The sequence below is a fragment of the Antrostomus carolinensis genome, unplaced genomic scaffold, assembly GCF_000700745.2.
Source record: "Antrostomus carolinensis isolate BGI_N321 unplaced genomic scaffold, ASM70074v2 scaffold7391, whole genome shotgun sequence".
Lineage (NCBI taxonomy): Eukaryota > Metazoa > Chordata > Aves > Caprimulgiformes > Caprimulgidae > Antrostomus > Antrostomus carolinensis.
Window position 1 is genome coordinate 31,539 of NW_010293430.1, and position 16,539 is coordinate 48,077.

At 43.2% G+C, this 16,539-nt stretch overlaps 1 protein-coding gene across 3 annotated transcripts; it reads right to left on the reverse strand.

Moving 5' to 3' along the window:
- Window positions 1–1,985: 1,985 nt before the first annotated feature.
- On the reverse strand, window positions 1,986–16,529 carry LIG3 (DNA ligase 3). 3 transcript variants are annotated; one of them, XM_029087279.1, is made up of 20 exons: window positions 16,017–16,347; window positions 15,399–15,536; window positions 14,250–14,447; window positions 13,822–13,973; window positions 12,515–12,681; window positions 11,765–11,842; window positions 11,481–11,649; window positions 10,670–10,825; window positions 10,144–10,275; window positions 9,312–9,391; window positions 8,776–8,863; window positions 7,723–7,800; window positions 7,328–7,451; window positions 6,809–6,951; window positions 5,889–5,963; window positions 5,148–5,294; window positions 4,390–4,564; window positions 3,329–3,451; window positions 2,719–2,723; window positions 2,306–2,653 (listed from the first exon to the last, which is right to left on the reverse strand). In XM_029087279.1, the coding sequence occupies exons 1-20, from the start codon at window positions 16,300–16,302 to the stop codon at window positions 2,306–2,308; spliced, it is 2,862 nt and encodes a 953-aa protein (XP_028943112.1). In that variant the 5' UTR covers window positions 16,303–16,347. The 3 variants fall into 3 exon arrangements, with proteins under 3 accessions (XP_010175564.1, XP_028943112.1, XP_028943113.1); XM_010177262.2 differs by lacking the exon at window positions 2,719–2,723 and having other exon boundaries at window positions 1,986–2,539; window positions 3,360–3,451; window positions 16,017–16,529; XM_029087280.1 differs by lacking the exon at window positions 2,719–2,723 and having other exon boundaries at window positions 2,306–2,589; window positions 3,287–3,451; window positions 16,017–16,365.
- Between the last annotated feature and the right edge of the window lie 10 nt (window positions 16,530–16,539).

The window sequence follows — 16,539 nt, forward strand, 5'->3', positions numbered from 1 at the left end:
TTAAGTTTCCAGCCACTGTGGGACTGTATACTCATTTCAGGTCACTGATGAAGTTGAGTACCTCTTGCTGCAGGTTTTTTCCTGTCTAGCTTTCCCCTTTACGAGGGGGGATGATCACTTAGTGTTCAAACTGAATCTCTGCGTGGCTGCCAGCAGAGAACAGCGTAAAAAACAAGTGTCCACTTAGAGGTTCTCGAGTAGTGGAAGTGCAGTTACAGAAGTGATCACCGAAGCCATCTGCTTTTGCAGTAAGTGGTAACATGTGTTAACAGCAAATTAAGCTTCTGTAATCTTTTAACATGGAATATTGCACAGTTAGCAACTCACTGCTCAACTCGCACAGAGTGGAGGGTCTCTACTTGGAATCAATGAAGCACTTAAGATGAGGAAAGCTGTCACTTGGTAGGTAGCAGAACCTCTGCGCTATTGTGATGGTCTCTGACCTCCACAAAAACGTGACAGCTGCTGAGGTTTCCTGAACTAAAAATTCTGAGAAAATCTTTCCCTGTTCAGGTTGTTCTGTAATCTTTGGTTTACGGTTTAACTGCTTCCAGCATGAGAAGAGTACTGGTACCATTCAATGTGTTCTGTTAAAAAAAAAAAATTGCAGGTAAGCAGGAACTATTTACTCTTCCAGAGGGACAGGGATACAGATACAAAATGTTGAACAGCCTCATGTAGTAAATTCACTGTGAAAATTCATGTTGTCAGATTTTTTCAATAAACTCAGGGCTGGGGGAATTTAGCAGGAAGATTTTTCCCCTGGGGACAGATGTACTTTTACTCGTAGAGGGTAGGTCTGTTTTCTACAGCAGATAAATCAACTTGCTGATCGATACCTGAAATTTTAGGAAGAACAAGAGATACCCACCATGACTCTGAAATGTGCTTTCTGAAGGGAGGACTCTATTTTTATTTTTTCTTCCCCCCTGACTACAGTGTTTCCCTTGTAAAAATGGATTCTCTACTCTGGATATGATTGTTTTTAAATGAAAATCAAAATGTGGAGGAATGTGATTAATAATCCAAAGGAATATAATTATCTGAACTAATAAAGTAAATGGAAATATTTATGTGCTTTATGTACACTGTACATAGTTTAAATATTTTAAAAGTTAATATTCTACTTGAAATGGCATGTTATTCTATTAAATCCTCTGGGTACTATGACAGTTAAACTTACTAGTTTTGGTACAGAAGTTTGGTTTATAATTTTATAATAAAGTTGAAATGTGATTTAGTTAACCTTGTTATTCTGACTGTTGCCAGCAGGCATCATCCTACAGCTACTTCTGAACTTCAACCAGAAAAGGCTCAGGATACCAGGTGCTTAAGTATCATGAGAGGGTGGGCACCAGTACAGAAGGGGGTGAAGGAAAAAAAATGAACAGAAAATGAAGAACTTAGCAGTACAGTCATAACTTTGTGAAGATGACAAAGGGGAGAGCACACTGGCCCCTTGAGACTAAGGGAACCAGTAAACCGGTCAACTCACTTTCCCTTTTGTGACGTACACATGCAGAGTTATTCAGCAAATGCACTTTGTCTTCCTTATTTCATCAATATTCCAGTACTTACAGTAGTTTTGAACAGCTTCAGATAAACTCAACTACCCTAAACAATCCAAGTGGTAGTTTCTTTCTCAGCTTTTACTTGTTGAAACATGAATAGTGGAACATGTGAGCAACATATTCTAGAAAAAACAATGTTCCAAGAGGATGCTGGGATGATGCTACAGCAGTTGCTGTAATGGAAGCTTAGTTGGTGGCCTCGTTTTAATATTAAACCTACAGCAGAGGTATAAACTGCTACTGGATACAAACCTGTGCTGAATGTTAGGAAAGAAAAGTCAAACCAGGAGAAGGACACGTGTCCTTCATGTCAATTGTAGCCATGCAGCAAAAGGATCCTGGCACTCCAGCAGTCTGTTTTCCTGTCCAGGCAGAGAATAACCTTTGGAAAATAAGTCCTGACAGCAGACAAGAAACAGCTTCAGTTTTTATTTCTTTATCTATAAAAATACCCAAACTTTAAAAACCCAAGGAGACTAAACCAGCACCTAAACCAGCACACTGGTCTGCAGTATGGGCAGAAAAATGGCTTCAGCAGCGACATTTCTTCAGAGTTGTTTTAATTAATTCCATATGGTTGCTATGGCTCTTTATAACAACCTCTAATGGACTCGGGTGTTTAATGTCTCTCCGTGTCTCTGCAGAGGAATCTCACCATTTCTTCTACCTACCTCGTTCTCCGCTGTTGCCTTCAGGGAATTGTTGTGTCAGGACTGGTCAGCTGCCCCACACTGCTAGCATGGGGCTACCAGTCTCCGTTTCCGGATGCATTCCCAGATCCAGTTGGGAGACACGCGCTTAGCACCAGGATTCTCATCAGTGTCCCCTATAACGTGCGTTGCTGAGGCTGTGTCAAACTCCTCCACAAGATCCCCATCGTACGCTATAAAGTACCGCCGGATTTTGTCAAAGTCCTTCACAGAGGGCGACAGGTACAACTTCACACCAGTGAATATGTCCAGCAGTGTCTGTGTGAAAGAGGGTGAGATGCACAGGTTGGTAAAAACATCAGATTGATCTGGAAATTCAACTAAAGTCTTTGAGGCATGAACAAGTCCATTACCAGGTCCCAAAGTTTCATTCTAATCCCATGGCTAATAACTGGAAATGGCTCTTTGGACTGTCATTAAATCATAGACAAAAGCACCACCCCTGCAGTTCCTCTGGAAGCCAGATGTTACAGATGGACAGTGCTTCCCTAGCACAGGGGAATTATTACCCCATTATTCCCCTTAGTGATGATGCTGATGTGGTCCAGTAAACATGATCTTAATGTCTTTGTCTTTACAAGCTGATGCTTCTTAGTTAAAGTAGGAGAACATAATCACCCCAGGAGGGGGCTTGCTGTTTACATCCAGGCTTAGCAGGAAATTATAGCTCAGTGATTCTTAATCCACTCCTACAATTTGCTGCACAATGGGCTGGAAAGGACAGTTCTCTCCCTTTACAGCTCCAAACCCTTCCATAGGCAGCACTCAGGAAGAGGAGCTGCTCACCAGTCTGCTTTGTGGAGCAGGACATTGCTGGTGGGTGAACAGATTATTGGCCTTTAGCATGACAAATCCAGTTATGTCAGCTCTGTGGCCAGGAAAGAAGGGCTGTGGCCATCTGCGTCTTTTACAAAGGTGCTTGTTGCTGTTATTTCTGCCTTTACATTTCATTTTAATTTAGGGTGCTGTAATAGGAAGATTTCAAAGGCTTTCCATATGGAAGGCAAAAGTGAACAGACAACTGAAACTGCCTCAGCTTCCTCCCACCCCAGTGTGGTTGCTGTCCAGCTGTCCATACCTTTTTTTCATTGTCATCCATCTCAGATGCTTTTCTCTTCTCCCCTCGTCTCTCCTCTGATTTTTGAGGGGATCCAGTAGCTGCTTTGCTCTCTAAAAACAAAAACTTGTCTCATTTGTGCTCTCTGTCCAAATACTGGTTATGTATTAAACTGGGGGGGGAAGACTAAAGAGAGTAAAAGGGAAAAGGCTTTTCCCCTCTTTCTGGAAAACCCCTCCATTAGAATGTTAACTAGAAAGAATCTTTTTCTACTACAAACGGCCCAGGGCATCTTCCTGCCCTCATCTCCAGGATGCTGCTGTTCAACTTCCCTCCTGCTGTCACCACACTGCCTTTTTGAGACTGCTCAGAAATTTGCTTCAAGTTATTCCCCAGTGACAAAGTTTTGGTGCAGCAAACTCACGTCACAGCTTTGCAATTTACTACCTGGAAATCCCCTCCCATCCAGGTGCATTATTATATGTATGAATTTAATCCAAATAAAATTAAATACTGGTTGACAGCCAAAAACGTCTAACGAAGAGCATGTGATCTGCAGGAACGAGAGCAGCACGTTTGCTGTGCAGACCAGTCTTACATGTGCTGCTAAGGACCTTTATCTAGAAGATGAAAAGGGACTGAAGTCTCAGAGAAATCACTCCACAGTAGTTTGGTACGAGCTGTGTTGATACAAGTAGTTTGGTACGAGCTAGCTTGAACCGAGACTCTGCGAGGTTCAGGGTATCTGTTCTAGGCAGCACATAATCTCAGAGCTTTCATTGTCTAAGAGCTGCCTAAGCACCAACCTAAACAGCCTCATCAGTGCTGTTTCCATCTTCTCTCAGTCCCAGCACACCTCAGAGCTGTGGCTTTTCGATCCATGCTATGAACAACACAGGCCAAAGCAAGGGTCTAAACAGCTTTGCCCATCAACCCTGACATGCACCTGAAAGCTGCCATGGGATCCTTGAACATCTAATGATCCAAAGCCAGCCTGCCCCAAATGCAGAGAACACCCTGAGGCTCCTCTCCCTGGAAAGCACCATCTTACCTTCTGGCTTCCGGGCTTTTGCAGGTGACTTGCTTGGGGGAGTTTTAATAGCGCTGTGTGGTGTGGAAGACCTGGAATTTCCCTCATTCTCTCCACTGCTGCCAGCTGTGGACTCATCTTCCTCCCCAGCAACAACACTGAAATCAGCCTTCTCTTTGGAGAGTTGGTACAGCTCCTGCCGACCAGAAACAAAGCCCTGCCTTTAGCCACGGTGAAGCCTCTGGTATTAGACATGAGCCATAATGCATGTGCTCCTCTCGTTTGTTTCCCCACCCTGCAGTGTTTGCTTATATGCTTTTTCTTCCTGCACCTCTTTGTCACCATTTTCCTGTCAACTTTGTTCAAGCTCTCTGCATTCCACCCAGCTGCTTGACCTTAAGGGAAGCCATGCAGGGAGGTACCCAGAACCATATTCATATGATCTGCTACAGAGCAAGACAAGACTAACTCTTCAGAGCCTGGCTCCCTGGCCTGAAAAATGAACAACGCCCATTGCTCACGCAGGGAACACTCTGTCTGAAGAGGGTATTTTACCTTTCTCTCCCCTACCTGCATAGGGAGCCAGAAAGAATAAGATTCACATCAAAATAATCCAGCAAGCAGCCTGAGCCTAGAATAAATGGAAAATGTAACATGCCATCATAGGTACCAGCCAGCAGCATCTTCACTACGTACCCCGCCAGCCAAATTTGTCTTTTTAAACATAGACTGTTGTCAGAACTTCTCAAAGGTGCTGCAGACGTACTGTGGTAACTCACCTTAAGCTGCTGGAGGTTGGTGGCTGTCTTCCAGTCTTTGTCATCTCGAATGCGGGTGCAGCGAGGGAAGCGAATGGAGATCCCGTCTGCAGTGTGGGCTTCAGCTTTCGAGAATTCAGCCCCTGTGATCTCCCACACTGGGGCTTTCTAGAGACAGGATGGAGGAAGTCACGTCACATTCCTGTGTTCTCTCGTGAGGTAACGCTAACCTGTCTGTGTTCCTCCACAACAACCTCCCTCCCCTCCCCACACAGAGTTCCATAGACACAAACTGAACTCCTTGGTCACATTAATTAGAAAAACTTTGATTTTTATTTCAGCAAGTCAGAAATCCTCAACTAATAGATAATGCCAATTTCTAAATAACACCTTTTCTATCAGACATACATGGCACAAACCATACTGATACATATGGTAAAACAACAGCAACAGCCTTGCTATTGTTACAGTTGTGCTTCAACTGTTTTAAGTCAGATTTTTCCATGCCTCAAATTTTAAGTAAGTTCACTTCTGGAAGGGATTTAATGCAAAAGAATTATTTCCCAGAAGTGCTGCAGGTATAAATTATTCATGAAGCTTTCAGCCTCAAATGCACCTGCAAGATTCAGAGTGAAAAACTCACGCTCAGTCTCCTGTTCCAAGACTAATTTGGTAACAGACAATTTGTACACTTAATTGAAGTACAGTAGATGGCTGTATCAGGGCTGGAAAACATCGTTAAGTGACTGTGATAGCACTTACCTTTGGATCTGGGACAATGAAGTCTGGGTAGTAGATCTTGTTAATTTTTAGCCACTTTGGAATTTTACTAGGATCCTATTAATTAAAAGCACAGAAACAAAATGACAGCACTTAGGGTCATAGATGAATCCACTCCTACAAAAGAAGTTGCTGAAAGATAACCTTGTAGTAGAACTGGATGATCTTTAAGGTCCCTTCCAACCCAAACCATTCTATGATTCTATTAACATACAAATATTCCATTGCCTTTGCATGGATGAAACTCACTTTAGCCTGCAGCAGCTTCTAGAGAATCACAAAAATTACCTGTAACAGCTCTCCATTATTGTAATTCTACATGTAAAACAATAACATTGTTGTGATTCATATAAAACTACCAATTTTTTAAAGATTCTATAAGCTTGATGCAAATAGCCTTCAGGATGTTCCATAAATATTAAAATTCTGCTCTTTGTTTATTTGTCAAGTCTTGAAAAGTAAGATTCCTAATTAATTAATTCACAGAAATTCTGAACTCCCCATGTCAGGTTATGGAGCCAAAAGACAACAGTCTGACTTGAGCATTTCTCACCTGCAGCCCCATCTAGTGACTCTCTCCATCCATAGCAATTTGCCAAAAAACCCCCAAACCTCTCTGCTTGTCCCAGTACAACTCTGTCTTGGCAGGAAACAGATGGTGCCTGGCTGCCCGCTCAGTGTCTGAGTACAAACCTCAGGCAGCACCTCATCTTCGGGAGCTGCCTGCACCTACATCTCATTTGTGTCAGAGCAGTTTACTGCTTTAGCTCTAACTGAGCCTCTCTCCATTCCCAGCTCAGCACTGCAATTCTGCACTCAGGCAACACCTCGGCTGTAGCTGGCTTCACCAAGCCCTTTGCTGAGTGTTCCTCTGATCGCCCCCATGCCACAGCCCCTCTCACCTTGCTGATCTTCACCATATCCAGCTCTGTTTGCAGCCGTGCCAAGGTGGCATCATCGTGGCCACCGGAACACTTGGTCACAGTGCACCACTTCTCACTCTTGGGATCATAGCAGCCCATGAGGAAGATGGACATCATCCCACCTGCAGGAGGGGACAGTAGGGTGGTTCACATCTTCTACAGGATAAGCCACAGCTTTTCAAAAAGCAAAGTAATGAACCAAAACCCTTTTCAGGAGTGGAAGGGCCTTGGGTTTGTGATGGCCTATGACAGCATCAGCTCCCATGTGCAAAGCTGAACAGAGAGCTTCTAAACTGTGGCGGAGCCCAGCCCAAGACTGAAGGCTCTGCTGTGCCAATTGACCCACAGCGAACTCATTGCCTGGCATGTGATGGTCACTGCTACAGCCAGTCTCATTCACATAGGAGACCAAATGCTACGGGAGGTCTGGAATGGGAAAAACCCTGAGAGTTTTCTGAACAGATATATCTATGACTTAGGCCAACTCCAGAGACTCACCTTTACTGCCTTGTCCATAGAAAGCTCCCAGCACCACCAGGTCTGCTGTGTCAGCCATGGCACCCTCATTTAGGTAGTCCTTTTTCACTTTCAGCCAGTGTCGTTTTCCTGGTTCATAATTACCCTGGGCAAAACAAGGCAAGAACCTGCAGTCAGAAAGATCATCTGGTGGACAGCTCTCTCCTCAAACAGCCCTTGCTTTTGTCCAGCTTTGCGGTACAAGAGCACAGCAGCGCTCAGATACATAAGGAGCAACATGGGCTGGATGTCAGCACTGACAAGAACCCAGAGATCCTTCAAGGATGCTCAGCCCTGTGTGCTTCATCCACACACCTCCGTCTGTTACTGTTTCTCAGTTCCCAGCATACACCAGTGAAGAGTAAACGTGAATCTACCTTTACATCTTTCAACACCAGTCCTTCCAGTCCCTCACGGATGACTCGGGTGATCATATCTGCCAGATCTGAAGCTTTCTGAAAAGGAAAGGAATCACGGTTAGCTCAAGACTGTCAAAAGGCTGTGGTCTTCAGGCTTCCTGTTTGGAGCAGTGGTGCACTAAAACAAAAGCAATTGCAGAGAGAGATGAATGGGTAACTTCATAAAATAGTTTTCCAAGGAGTCCTGTATGTGTTCTCTTTGCTGCACATCCAGTGACTAAGCTGGGAATGTGCCCCAAGAAGAGAAGGGTTTGTTAGTTAAAAAATACTCCTCAGAGATGAGGCAGCCACACTGATTGTGTCCTGAGCATGTCCCATATGTACAAGATCAGACTTCCTTCAGCAGGCAGTGCCTGCTTACTTCTCTATCCAGCTGCCTTGGGACCTATGCTCTTTTCTTCCCCAAATGCTTTCTCTGCCCCAAATATCCAAGCATTCTCCACCAAACCCAAGGTGCTGCAGAACACAGCAGCAGCAGGGAAAAATAATAGGACATAGGGCTTGTGCATAATAATCACTGGACAAACTGAGCATGCTGCTGGCTAAATGCAGTTTTTAGCACTCAGGATGTATCTGGGTTGTGTAGCACTTGAAGTTGTCAGTTTGGGAACTGGAAGCAGTCTAGCTCCCTTCAATCATACTTCAGTCTTCTCTACACAGCTCAGCATTGCACAGTACTGACTAACTTACAACAGGCTTTAGCTCCTCCTAACCATGTCAAAGTTACAATGGCTACAAAATCATTAAGAAGCAAAAAAACCCCCCAAAAACCAAACAGATGTACAAGTTAAGACTGTACTGAAGTGGTTGTAGCTGAGACAGGATGGGAGGACAGGACAGGCATGGCCCTCTCGACCAACACTAGCTCAAAAAGTCTTGCACACAGACCAGAAGGGAATTGCTGGATTTGAAGCCTTAATCATAAAGAAGGCCACGTGGTAAAGGAGCAGTGAGGTGTCCAGAGTGTGACCTCTGAGATCACCACACAGGATATTTTAACATTGAACTCACTGTGACGTGCTTCATCTCCGAGAAGAGGATCCGGTTGGGGATTTCAACCATGTTATCGTGGAGAAACTTACGACGTTCACACAGAGGCCTAAACCAGGGTAAGGATAAGGAAGGACAAGCAAACAATTTTAACATGAAGTACCAGCCACATGAACACTGAGAAAAGCTATTTAAATAATTAAATGATTTATCCTACAGAGTTCCAGAAAGGACAATCAAGTCTTACTTTGAAGGAGTAAGTTATAAAATAGAGATTTTGTGTTTAGTAAGTTTAGTTTCAGAGGATATAACGTGGGCTCGGTACTGAACCACACACAGTTCAGTTGAAATAGTTATTCTTGGTATTTTGGAACTGCAAAGCAAGATGGAGCTCCATAGTGAAACTGTTAGCACAGCAAGGATTCTCCCATGCTGTCTTGATTTTACAGGGGCAAGTGGCCAGTCTTAACCAGCGTGACCAGCTCCCTCTGCAGTGGTGTGTATTCCAGCAAGTTCATCCTGGGAAACCAGTCAGGCTGCTCTTCACAGACACATACCTGTCCATCAGGCTGATGTCGTTGAAATAGATGCAGTCAAACACAAACAAGCAGACATTGGCATCTTGGAAAGCAGCTTTCTGAAAGACAATTAGATTGATTAAAAGAAATCTGCTGCAATATGGAATTTTAGAAAAATAACAGAAACAAAAAGATGTATTTTTATCTCCATAATCTTTTAATTATAATAAGCTGAGGCCTCTTCTAAAAGACAGAACTATTCTGAGAATTAAGATTTAGATTGAATGTGTCAAAGCACAAACTAAGAAGACAAAACATGCTAGTTTCTTAGTGACAGGGAAATAACAGCACAAATATTAATAATTTTGGGCAATCTAACATCCGTCACTACTGCTGCAACTAAAAAACCAACAAGCATTCCAGAGACTTCAGATTAATGGCTACTTCAAGTTAAAGCACTTTGAAGTTTAATTTTTATTTTACTGTCTTCTTCCTCACCACCATTTAGTCCAGACATAAGCACTACACAATATTCACATGGACTAAATACTCTGCATCACTGTGGTCTTCCAGTCTGCCATACGCTGCATAAGCCATGACAGAATTGCAAGATTTCCCAAGGGTTTTTTAGGATTTATCTTGAGCTGAAGTTTTCTTACTGTCCTGCTAATGTTCAAGTTAATGTAAAATCTATTTTATTAGAGTAGTACCTTTTCCTTAATATCAGCCTTCTCAGGGATCTTATTTTTTCCCCAGATGTTCTAGCAAGCACTAGATCTCTTAAATGATGATGGCAGATTGCATGCTAGTGCTTTTAAATCAGCAGAACAGCCTCCAAACACAACAAAGGATTTTTTTCCCCCCCTTTTACCTTGTGCACACCAAGAGTCCCAAAAGGAAGTGGCTTGCCAGTTTTGTTGTCAATCAGAAGAACTTCTGAATCCAGGATCATACTTTGCCCACCAGGGAAAGCCTGGGGGATGAAGTCCTTAAAATGGGCTACCTAAGGAAAAAAAGAAAAGAAAAATACATCTATAGGCATATCTGCACCAGCTTTACTTTCTAGTATGGTACAGACAGCACAGTCTGCAAACAGAAAAATGAGTCTTGAACACGTATAACCAAGTCACCCAACTGGTATCAAGCCACCCAAAATGCAGTGCATAAAGAGGACTCTAAGGCAGACACAGCTTAACTTTAGTTTCAAGCTCTGAATCTTCACCAAAACTAACTGATTACAGTTCTATTAAGTGTTGCTTTTTCAGACTCCAAGTAGCTACATAAATTAGGAAGAAAGTCTACAACAGAAGATGTCCTCCTTGCCTACAGAAACTGTTGTGAAATGCGGTTGTGTTTACAGAGGAGCTGGCACAACAGAAGAGTTCATAGGTGCTTACTTTATGTGGGAGAACAGGTTTGAGGCTTCTGCTGAAGTAGCTGAAGTGATCTCCGTTTTTATGGACCTGCACCCGCTCGCCATCGTATTTGATCTCTGCATACATGCCATTTGGGCACTTCTTCATGGCATACTCAATTGACTTGCAGGCTTCAGCCTTAGAAAGGTGGAGAGAGAAGTTCCAAACAAACTTAGGTGATGTATTTAAAAATAAAGCTACTTTTAGCTAAGTTAATGAATGAACTACTGAATCCTTTATAGATCTTTTTGTCCAGGATCTCTGATCTCCAATCCAAGTACTCCTTTTATTAATTACTCATTTACTTAGAATCATCTGCATAAGCCCGGGTAATTACAGCTCTTCAGTGCTTATCTCCTCCAAATACTTAAAGGTGTAAGTACTGTGCCTTTTGCAGGAATGTGTTTAGCCCAGAAGTAAATATTTAACTCTGATTTGTTCAAATAAAAAAACCAAACTTATTTCAATCTCTAATCCAATGGAAAGCTTATGCTATGTCCAGAGAAAGGATCAACTTCTGGAATGACAGGGAATAAATAAAAAAATCACTTCTGGACTGAAGGTGAGTCAAGATTTTAGCTTCTGCAGTGGCACTGAAGTACTGAGTACACTGAATACTGGCCTCTCGGTAGAAAACACTTTATAAAAGTCATCACTGCACACTATTAGCTCCTCCTACACACAGTCAGTTATCCATCTACCAATTCTTAAAGGTGAGGGTCTCTGACAGTACATATGAGGACTCCACCTCTTGCTCAGCTGATGGCTACCACTGCAGGAGAGCCAACATTACCAGCATGGGCTGGACCGGGGTCATCAGAGAGGCCTGCACACTGAGGGTTCGCTTCAGACCTGGCACCTTCTCAGCCTCCTGCTGGTTCTTCAGGACTCGCTCGACCACGTCATGGAGGTTGCGTGATGCTTTGAACGCCTCGTAAGCATTGGGATCCAAAGCATCCAACCTTGAACAAATTGAGGAGAGGAGGGAAGCATGGATCAACCTCAGGTCTGCAGCTCCTGGCTTGTGAGGCTAATGCCCACTTCTGGTTTTATCTCACAATGAAAGGTAAGACTTACACATGCTTTGCTCCAGCATTCATTTTCAAGTCATGCTTAATGAGCCTGATGATGCATTTCAGGTCGTTACCCGTACATCTGAAGTGTGAGAGAAGATTCAGAAGTGATCTACATTTAACTACTTTCCAGCTGAAAAAAAGAAGCTGATCCAGGCCTCTATAAAAAAAAAAGTCCTCCCCTTCGGTAGGGTTTAATGTGTCCTCAAACGAGGACACATTCCTAGTGACATCTCAGAGGCAGAAGAGAATATCCAAACCACTTTTTAGCACCTTTATGTTTGAATGCCAATAATAATTCTGCCTCAGTCTTGATGCACCTTCCAAAATTCACTTAATTAATGCATCAAGAGTTATTGACAGGAACATCCTCAGATCAACACAAACTGAGCCACGCCAAGAATCTTCAACGTGTCTAAATGGCTTGAAGGCTGTTCCCAACATTCCTAAGGAGAGCCACTTAATTAACAGCTAAGTACCATTAAGGTAGTTCTGCAAGCCACTTGTTAGTACTGATTGAACAGCATCTTGACAGGCAAGGATGAAATTCTCTGTCACAAACAGGAGCCATACACGTTCTCTCTTGGTGTCCAGCAGTGAAGGTGTCTTAATCAAACCACTAACAGCTGTTTAGAGATGTTAAACTCAGTCTCTGTGGCTTGGGATTATTTTTTCACCTATTCCAGCTTGTGATACATAGATAACCACTCCTAGTTTTAGGGTAAACCCTTCAGAGGCCAATTACTTTCCTTACCTGCGAGTGATATGTTGCAGCACACTTTGCTGGTCATCTTCCTTAGTAAGCTTTGAGAGCTGGATGAGGAATTCATCCACCTCTTGGATGGTCAGGAGACTTTTGGCTGCTGGAGGACAAGACTTGCTCTGTTCAAAGAAGAGGCGTATGGTCTCGGAAACATCTCCCTGTCTCCAAAAACAAAGTAAGGGTGTGGATCAGAGCTATGGCTAGAGAATGGGGACACCACTGGCGATTCAACATGGTTCCAATAGGTAGGATAAAGCACAGGAATGATGCTCTGATTGCATGAAGGAATTGGAATCAAACATTAGAAAAAAACTGCCACAACCCACAATAAAGCTACTCAGCTGTTCAAGGCAATAAACAGAGGTGAAAGAATGAGCTTCATTATCTAATTCACCCATTTTCTCCATCTTGCAATGACTCAGAAGTGTGCACAGTCAATTACCAACTCCTATGCCCAGGAATTAAATGCACATCTGAGCACTTTGTATGAATGTAGCTTAATTGCATGAGCCAAGTTAAGCTCAGTAACAGATCTGTTAATTGAATCACAGTTTTGGATACGTGACATTACAAAAAAAGTAACAGAAATCAGTTAGGTAGGAATATGCTGGACAAAGCAGTTTAGACAAAGCAGATGCAGCCCAACTTGCCTAGATATTTTAGTCTTGCTTTCTAAAGTTTTGCAGATGAATTCACATCTTGCTTTCTATTCAAACATTATTTTTAAAGGTTCCAGATGGCAGAAAGCACTATGAGAATTGCTACAGCAAAAATGAAAAACCATCACCAACTCCCATTCTAACAGTCAAGCCAACAATCTGGAGATTGGTTTAGTCTGGAGAAGAAGAGACTGAAGGGAGATGTTTCTGCTCTCTACAGGTACCTGAAAGGAGGGTGTAGAGAGGTGAGTGTTGGTCTCTTCTCCCAAATAACAAGTGATAGGACAAGAGGGAACGGCCTTCAGTGGCGCCAGGGGAGGTTTAGGTTGGATATTAGGAAAAAATTCTTCACTGAAAGGGTTGTCAAGCACTGGAACAGCCTGCCCAGGGGAGTGGTGGAGTCCCCATCCCTGGAGGTATTCAAAGGATGCGTAGATGTGGTGCTTGGGGACATGGTTTAGTGGTGAACTTGGCAATGCCAGGTTTATGGTTGGACTAGATGATCATAATGGTCTTTTCCAACCAAACTATTCTATGATTTTATGGTCTTTCAAATAGAAGTTAAAGAAAAAGTTGCAGAATTTCCATTTTCCAAGGGACTGAACAGCAGAAATTAAGAGAACTGGAGTCTGTACTCACCTGTTCCAGGTCCCGGACCATTTCTTCTTGGCTGCAGTTAAAAATCCTACTGAACAGCTTTACAATCTGCTTATCGTTCAAGTTGTAAACAATTTTAATGACGCCTGGTAACAGCAGCTTAATAGTCAGGTATACATCACCATGAAAACCATCTGGGAAAAAAAACCACAGACCATTAGAAGCACTAACTTTGGCAGCACCTACAAACATTCCTCACCACCCTACCCCACAACATTCTTATCTGAATTTGTTACTGAGATGAACAGTTCGCTTTGCAAACATCATCTCCACAGTTCAGAAATCACCACAGCGCACAGCTTGGACTCCACAGTCATCAGGTTTTATTTCATCCTTGCTTTTGAAAGAATACTCTGAGGTTGATTTTGAGAGGGTTTTCATACCCTGAGAATGCCAAGCAGGAATCATACCTCCTCCAGATCCCTTCTTCAGAAAATCCTGGATGATCTGTGTTTTCACGTTGTAGCTCGGCTTTTCAGCCACCATGGCACAGAGCTTCCTGAACTCCCGCAGCAAGCAGTCTTTGTGCTTCGGATCACATTTCTTTGCAGACAGGCCAGATTTGTGGGAAGAGTTTGCAGAGACATCTTCTGAATTCTTTGGCTTGGCTGCATGAAAGACATAAGAAATCGGGTTTTTTAAACAAGTACAATATGGTGCAAATTTTGAAGTTGAAGCTACCTCTGCTTGGCAAGCTGAAAAGAGCAATCCCAGTATGCTGGAAAAGCTTCAGAACTGAATAATGATCTGTGCTATGCCAAAATTTGTGACTTTAGATTTTAATTACCATTAAAAAAAAAAAAAACAAGCTATTTTTTCATTAGTTTTGCTCTTCACAGTACACCAGAATTTTATGGACCTTAATTCTGCCAGACAAATATGGTTAAACCTTTGCGAAAAGGAATTCCTGCTAATCCTGCTGGCAGATACTTCTGTTCTGTTTCTACTTTATAGTCCCTTGTCCTTCACAGCAACATGTTTTCCTAAGATAATTTCTCAAATGGGGGAAAAAACATCCCCATCCCCTCTTGTCTCATAATACCAACACCCCTGCTGATCTCTGGCTGCGTACGTGGCAGCAGGTGCTCTGGGTGGTTCAGAGCTACGTGTCTGTGTTGGGTCAGTGCTAACACACTGACTGTCCTGCTGGCAGCTGCTTCTCAGGACCAGCTGCTGAGGAATAACCATTGTCCCTTCCACAAACACTGCAGCTGGAATCTCTCACTACCAATTTGTTTACAGATTTTGAGCTCCACATGGGATAACGTTGTTCTGTACCTTCACAGTTTGATTGAAATTGGCCAATGGACTAACATGGTAGTGAAGTCAACCTGATTTACTGCATAAACTTTGTTGCTTTGGGAATCTTAGAAAGTCAAGCATCAGTTCTTTCAAGACTGACAGGCTAAGAAAGCACTAACGATTTTTTGGCAAAACAGATTTTTAAAATTAAAACTAAGCCACTTTCTCTAGATCTACTGACCTGAGCTAAGTTCAAACACCTCTGATGCAGATATTGGAAAAGAAGGATTTCCCAGAATCAGTTTCTCAAGTCCTACCTGTGAAGCCAGAGAACTTTTTTGGTGATGGAGCGATGAGAGACAATGGATCTTTTGTAGTTATTTGTCCTGTGGCAGTGAGCTTAGCTTGGACTATGACTTTTTTCTTCGGTGTACTTGCGGCCTTGGTGTTAGCTTCTGTAAAAGAGCAAGGTTCAAACCAGCAGTCAGAAATAATCTCATATATCCCTCAACATGCAAGATATACTGCAACAGGCAAGTCTTAAAAGAACTGGGCACGGAGGAATAGAAAAGCAAAGGAACATTTTTCAGATATTAAAAGACTACATAATTTACTAAAGATCACAGAAAAAAAGCTAAAAATGGAAAATAATTTCTGCTTCCTCCTGGGATTTATTTGCCCCTGTCTGCACATCAATTAAATCACCTAGATCTTCTCCAGAATTGGTTGTGACAAGTGAATTAAGAAGTGCTACTGTAGAAGCAACTACTTCTTCCCTTTCCTATAGGGCTGAGAGGCAGATTTGAGCAGCACTGCCTACTTTGTCACCAGGTCACACATCAGTGAGGATTTCGCGGTGAAGGCACGGCTGTCAGTGCCATACCCTGAAAATGAGTAAAGCGGAGAAGTGACTGAGGTGCCGTCTTGTGTCTCACCTGAGATGTGCTTGTTGATTAATTCTTTCTCCTCATCTTGTAGCTCTTCCCACCCTTCCAAGTCTGTGATGTCTTCAATTTTCTTAGTGGTGGCCCGGGCCTTATCTAGCTTCTCAAATATGCACTTCACATGGTACCACTCCTTCATGTCCCCACCAGACTCGGTGAAAGGATTGGGAACAATCTTTCCAATGCGCACCATTCCCTTCACGATCTTTTCTTTGCATTTCTTGCAGCCTGCTGTGCCACGCTTGGCGTAGTCTACGCAGTACCTCTGCTCTGCCATGTCCTCTGTAGCTGTGCAGGCTGGGCGAAGCCAAGTGTTCAAGAGCAGGGAGGAATGGAAAGCCCCAGCACCACCACTCTGGTTTCTGCCTGCAGACTGAAGAGAAAAACTCCTTAACAGCAGCTGGTACCGGTAACTCGGGCTGGCCCCGGGGAGGGCAACACAGCAAAGGTGGGGTCTTGGCAAGGAGACCTGTGGATGGGGGGAGAGAAGTCCTGTGGCCCCGCCGAGTGCCCG